At 46.0% G+C, this 6,299-nt stretch overlaps 1 protein-coding gene across 1 annotated transcript in view; it reads left to right on the top strand.

Annotated features, from left to right (window-relative positions):
* DOCK7 (dedicator of cytokinesis 7) overlaps positions 1-6,299 on the top strand; it is a gene marked incomplete at its 5' end in the record, with an annotated part of 99,255 nt that overhangs the window by 85,939 nt on the left and 7,017 nt on the right. The window contains one exon of the mRNA XM_009580683.1: positions 4,919-5,044. Coding sequence (XP_009578978.1) covers positions 4,919-5,044 — 126 coding nt within the window. The remainder of the gene's footprint in view (positions 1-4,918; positions 5,045-6,299) is intronic.

The following is a 6,299-nucleotide window of genomic DNA, read 5'->3' on the forward strand; positions in this document are numbered from 1 at the left end:
AGTTTGTTATGTAGCTGTTTATCTGGCAGTAAAATACCTCAGTTGTGTTAACTGGAGTCAGTTTTGCTGCTTTCGTTTTTGTAGAGGCTGTTTGCTCACGTTTCTACAACATACACCATGAGAACCACACATTTGGATTAAAAATAGACAAAGCAGTCAGCTTCATCCGCAGTCGCACACAGCACAGCCAGTTTGATAACTCGGGCCCTAGTCCAGTCGACACAGTGGGTACACAAGCGTTTCTCAGAAGACATTTTAAATGTTTTGTGAATATGATGTTACATTATTTGTTTAGTCTTCAGCTGTCCGGTTAATCTCTGCTTTTCTGTGAATCGGGCAACTCAGTATGGGCTGTCTCACTCCATGTTTCCACCACAGGAGAGCATTTAAGCCCACACCTCCCGAACTGGGGCCCAGAACGACGTTCTTTTGCATTGTGTGACGCAAATAATTTGGGCTAATGATGTCTGAAATGAAATTCAGTAGCTTAAAAGTAACCCCTGACAATTAAGGGCTGGTCCTGTATATCGTTTACTTGTTCCTGTGAAAAGTCCCAGCAGACATGAGGCAGCACAGCAATCCAGAGTACATGTCATAGGCGTGTAAATGATCTGTGTTCAATAGCCAACAAAGGCCTGTGAGCATCTATTTTGATTAGTCTGCCCCTAAATCGACCCCTGAAGAAAATTCTGTCATTGGTTATGATTCTAACATCACTCAGTCATGTTTTACTGCATGGTAAAAGACACCCATGGTTTCTGTTCTCGTCTGTCATCATGCTCCTTCATTGCCACACTTTTTCTGATCTTTGTGCTTTGTAGCTTTCAGATTTGTTGCATGTTTTGCCCTTTTTCCTTATTTTAAATACTTTAATTGATGCTCACTCTTTTTTATTTTAAAGTTTATTTGCTGCCAATTTGCTGCTTGTTTGTTTTTTGGAATTTCCCTAATTAAATACTTTCTGTTTTCTCCTCTATCGCCCTGGTTGCTGACCCTCCTCCCCACTCTTACTATTGTCTGTTGTGGTAAGTTCCTACTTGTGGAATTTCCCCCCCCCCCATCTCTGTTTTTTCCCCTTTTTGTTTTTTGTTTTACACTGTGGAAACCCCAATTTCATTTTACCAAAGAGCTATGCCAACAGCAGGACCCCCCCGTCATGTCACATGTAGTATTGCCAACTACAAGCACTGAAGTATCCCGAGTCTGGCACCAATGCATTTCTGAGACCTGCTTAAACATACCGAGTGGTGGGTTTTTCTGCTTGTGTGTTTGTTCATTGAATAAATGTTGAATTAATTCTTTTTGTTTACTTTCCAGTTAGGAAAGTTGTTAGGAGAAATCTTTTCATGCTATGCCATGAGAATTCAAAAATGCATTTTAAAGTATGCAGGGTGAGGTTGCTGTCAAATAGCAGGACTCCAGGAGCTGGTACTTCCAAAAAATCAATATTGGAAGACTTGTAGTAGTTGGCAACACTGCAAAGGACCTTGGGTTAAAATTGAGCAAGAAAATAACAATGCTCAGTTTGGTAAAGATGGTTGGATTTTGCATTCTGCACGGTGTGTATGAAGGAGTTACTTTTATTCCTACATACTCCAGGCTGACTCTGCCTTCAGGCCGCTGCTGCTGTGTTGGTCTTGGTGAAGAAAGCAGATGATCACTCTTGCGTCTGATTTTTCAAATCTTGTTGGCAAAGCTTTTTGTGTGCGTGCAAGAGATAACTCTAAAACTTTATTCCCAGCAATTTTGAAAGGTATTTACCATGCATAATAACAAATCATGAACCTTCATAAATCATGGTGGCTGTTATCTGCTCTGCCAGTTCTGTAATGGCTATTCAGTGTTCACCTTCATTCTCTTCTCCTCCCAAAGACCTATTATTTTTCATAAAATAATAGGAGATAAAATGCTTTTAATAATTTCTCCCTCATATCTGCATTTTTAGCTCTTTCAGAAACAAGACCATGGAGTATTTTTAAGTTATTTGTTTTGTTTTCAGTACTGTGATTAGATAGACTTTGGTATTGGCTAAATTTCAATTAAAAGATCCTAGTACAGAGCCATCCCGTATTCTTAAGCCAGGCAAGAAATTGTGCTCTCCTAATCTCAGGGGGCTGGCAGCTACTGAATGTCTATGTGAGGTGAGGAATGGCCTGTAGGTGTTTGCTCTCCCCGAGGAGTGTGTTTCCAGCCCCTTGCTTCCAGGTACAGATCCCGAACATGAGTCACATGCGTTTCGTGGCTGATGGATCCAGGGCTTTGTGGGGAGATGCTTCTGTCACAACAGGGGCTAACCAGTGCTCCTCACTGCAGGCTTTTCTCCCTGGGATCCTTATCGTAACTGAGTTTCAGCAACTGGATTTATCGGGAAAAGCCAGTGCAGCTGATCTTCATGACGATGAAAGAAGTAGCTAAGTTGAGAGCTGCCTTCACACGGGGGCACTGGATCTTACTGGGCTTCCCTGCTACTACCACTCCTGGGACTTCCCAGTGCCCCATCACTCTTATTTTATCCATTTAGTAAATGCCACCGGAACTCCTTATTAATTGATGCTGATCAACAGACAGCATTTTCTTCCTCACTCGCTGTTATTTTTACAGCAACATAAATGTACGCTGCCTGCAACAAATAGCTGGGCAGATGTCCACACGGCAGATACTCACGTTTTAGGGACCAGGTTCTACAGATGCTTCGTACCCTGAAAGTTACTCGTGAAGTAGGTAGGAAAAAGGACGTGAATTAGAAGAGCAGCAGTGTGTCTTCTGTTGCTGGGGCCTGCCCTGTGCCCATGGGTTGGGGCAGGATTCCACCAACTTCCATGTGGAGCATGCCCAGGCGCTGTGTAAGGTTTGGGGAGATGTTTCGTATGGCAGTTCCCCTTGGGCAGACATGGTGCTACCTTGGGAAGTGCTTTGAGAAAGGAGCCTATAACATTGAGATTGAATTGGAAAAAAAATAGCACAGGAAGCTGGAAATGCTGGGCGTTGAGGGATTTTAGCATGGGTAATACTGTCCAAAACTGTGGCTTTGAAAAGGTAGTGATGAGCAAATTTAGGGTTCAGTAAGCTGCTCATTCCTGTATGGGTCCAGAGGGATGGGCACTGGAGAAAGACGGGAACTCCAGGGAAATAGCTCCCAGATGTTGCCGGATGGTACTTCCAATAAAACAGTAATAGCTTTGCAGCTGGGGGTCGCACCCTGGGAGGTGCTTCTGGGGATGGCTGTGGTGTGGTGAAACCCTGTAGTCTACACTGGCAGGTGGAGCTGGATAAAAGCCCCTCTCTGCAGGAGGGATGCTCGGAGGGACGGGCTAGACCCCTCTCCTAGAGCAGGGGTCCAAGGAACCACCCGCGCCACATTAAGCATATGAGCAACTCTCGGTGCGGCTCCTTGTTTTCTTAAATTGGAGCGTGTGTCTACACGCTTGCCAGAGCAGAGCTGATGAATTTGTGTCTGTCGATGTCCCATAGTAAAGCCAAGATGTGGCCTGCATGTATTAAGCAAGGCTGCTGCTGGCCCTGGTCATTCTAGGCTTCGCTTCCACTCCAGAGCTAGGCATCGGTGAGCTTTGCCCTCCTGAAGGTGCTCGGGACGGGCAGCAGCCCTCACCCCAAAAAGGCAACGCCGCGTCCTCCCGGCTGTGCCTGGGGCGAGAGGAGCCGAGCAATGCCTGGGCCGCTCCGGCATGACGCCCCAGAGTTTCCTCCCGGCCAGGAGAAGGTGGTGGCTTGCCTTTTCAGTCCCTGGAGTTTGCCTGAGGGTTGTTTTTTTTTATTTTAGTTTGGCTTATTTATCCTCTTTGCCTTCCATAGATTGTGTTCACCATCACCACAAAAGATCAGTTTTGCTATAGCAAAATACTAAAAAAAAAAATCATATACGGCAGCCAGAACATCTGTAAGTGCTGTTTGAAACCGAACACTAGCCCAGATTCAGAAACATTGAGCGTTATATACTACATCACACTTTCTCATGAGAGTAAAGGTGAACATTTTTAGAGTTTCTTGCTGAAAGGCATTTCTGGTTTGTGCATGCAGCGTGAGTTTTTTTTAACAAAATCAAAGGTGTGATATATTTTTAAAGCGTTTTTCTTCTCTCTCTCTCTCTCTCTCTCTTAATCAGATTTTCTTCGTTACTTTTCCAGCAAAAATCTTTCTTGTTTCTCTACTTTGGTTGCATTTCTGGGCCAAATTCACTACTGGCTCAAATGGAAGCAGGTACATGATACAGTGGATTGCATCTGCTTTCACCAGGAGTGACTTTGGCCCTCTGTACTAGACATTAGTTACTAGAAGAGAACATAACACCTTCCAGTTGACATGCTATTTAAAAAGCACTTGCGTGTGTGTGTGAGTGAACTGGACGTTGACTTCGGCCCAATCCTGCAATTACTTGAGAGTGGATTATGGGGGCTCTGGTGTGGGTAATTTTCAGGGGTGTCTGTGTGCAGTATCCTCCCTGCGTGCTGCAGGCTGCCAGCAACTGGACGTCCCCGCGCCTGTGCCTACAGGCCACGGACCAGGCTAAGGGGTGTCTGCGTAGGATTTGGAGAGCCTGAAATAATTACCCAAACGAAGGGACTTGCCTTTGGCTGTTCCTCAGAGACATCCAACATCTCCGGACCCCTCCTGGGGTGGGAAAAGTCATTGCAGCGTTGGGCTAATGGTCGTAACTGATCCATATAATTTCATGTTAGTTTATAATTTCATTGCGGTGTTTGCTGCTAAATGCATTCATGCTGAGTTCCAGGTGTGTTTTTCTTTCCCTTCTTTCTTTCTTTCTTTCTATTTTTTCCCTTGTTTTTTAATTTCTTTTTTGTTTTGCATAAATTCAGGAGCCTGCCTGCAGCCATGCTTAGGGGTGTGCATGTCTCCACACTGAAATAACCTTTTGTTTCTCCAAACCTAGGATGGAAAGAGGATGTTTGGCACCTACTTCCGGGTTGGTTTTTATGGAACTAAATTTGGAGACCTGGATGAGCAAGAGTTTGTTTACAAGGAACCCGCGATAACAAAGTTAGCTGAAATTTCCCATAGGCTGGAGGTGAGATGATTGTGGCTGACCTCAAATTCTGTCTGTGAGTTGCAGTTTAACTATTTTGCGTCAGTTATTTGAGAGCTGCGTTGCCAAATTACAGGAAGCGGCGGAAATGAAAATCGTTGGGCAAAACCAGCGCTGTGCCTCTTGGAGCCTGATGCAAGGCTGAGCTTAGAGAAGGAGTCGCTTAGCAAAACAGTTTGCAGAGCCCCATGCAGTGACCCAGAGCTGGGCCTGATGTCTCCTGTCCTCGTGCCGGTGCCACCTCTGCAGGAGGCGGGAGGAATGCAGGGAGAGGAGTCCCACAGGTTTTCCCTGATCTTGCAGATCTGAGAGCTGCAGACCTGCTATGATCATTCGGGAGTTTGTGGCATATCACACCGTGTTTGCATTTCTCTTCAGCCGCCTGGTGTAAATGGGGTGACCTGGGCTTGAAGAAAGGGTGAGATGCCTTTCAGGATCTGACTTTCGGAAAGTATTGCATTTTTCTGTCACTTTGTTGCCTTCACATCATGTTCCTCTCTCCTAGAGATTGAACCCTCTTAAGGTGTCTGAATTTCAGAGCCCCTAAAGTGGGACATCACAGGTCTGAAGTTTATTTCAGCTGTGAACAAACAAAAACAACTCTGATTAAGCTAACTGGGGCTTGGGTGCAGCTCCAGGTACCACCCAGTGATCATCCGTACTGTGCAATGGTTAGTCTGGCCTGGTTTTGTGCCATCTAACCTGTATCTAGATAATGTCTTGGCGCAGTTCGGGGGACAGCGTGGGTCAGAGACTGTTCCCAGTAAGCACTGTGGACTGGTGAGGCCATCCCCAGTGGGATAGCAGCATGGCTCTGGGCCGTGCCGTGCTACTTGTTCGTAGGGCCAGGGGACAGACCTGGCCCTATTTTATTTGCTAGAATAGATCTGATGTGACGTTGTTGCTCGCAACAATTCAGCTGCTGTCACGTTGCGCTGAAAGCAGCAGCGTTGTTTGAGGTTTAAGCCCATGAAACTGAGTTCAGAATCCGGCCATTCACCCAGCGCGGCAAAGCCGTGCTCTGATGCGGCACCTGATTTCCAGGCAGATCCCGTATTGACCCCGGTTTTCAGTTGAGCTCACAGACGCACAGCGAGCTCAAATGGCTTGTTCAGAACCACGCAGCGTGTATGCACGCAGTTGGAAGGCTCCCGAGTTCTCCTGCCTTCCAGGGCGTTAGGCTTGTTTTTTCCTGTTGCCCCTGGAATGCGACTGATTTAATTCTCCTAGGTTCAGC

The sequence above is a fragment of the Fulmarus glacialis genome, unplaced genomic scaffold, assembly GCF_000690835.1.
Source record: "Fulmarus glacialis isolate BGI_N327 unplaced genomic scaffold, ASM69083v1 scaffold10726, whole genome shotgun sequence".
Taxonomy (NCBI): Eukaryota; Metazoa; Chordata; class Aves; order Procellariiformes; family Procellariidae; genus Fulmarus; species Fulmarus glacialis.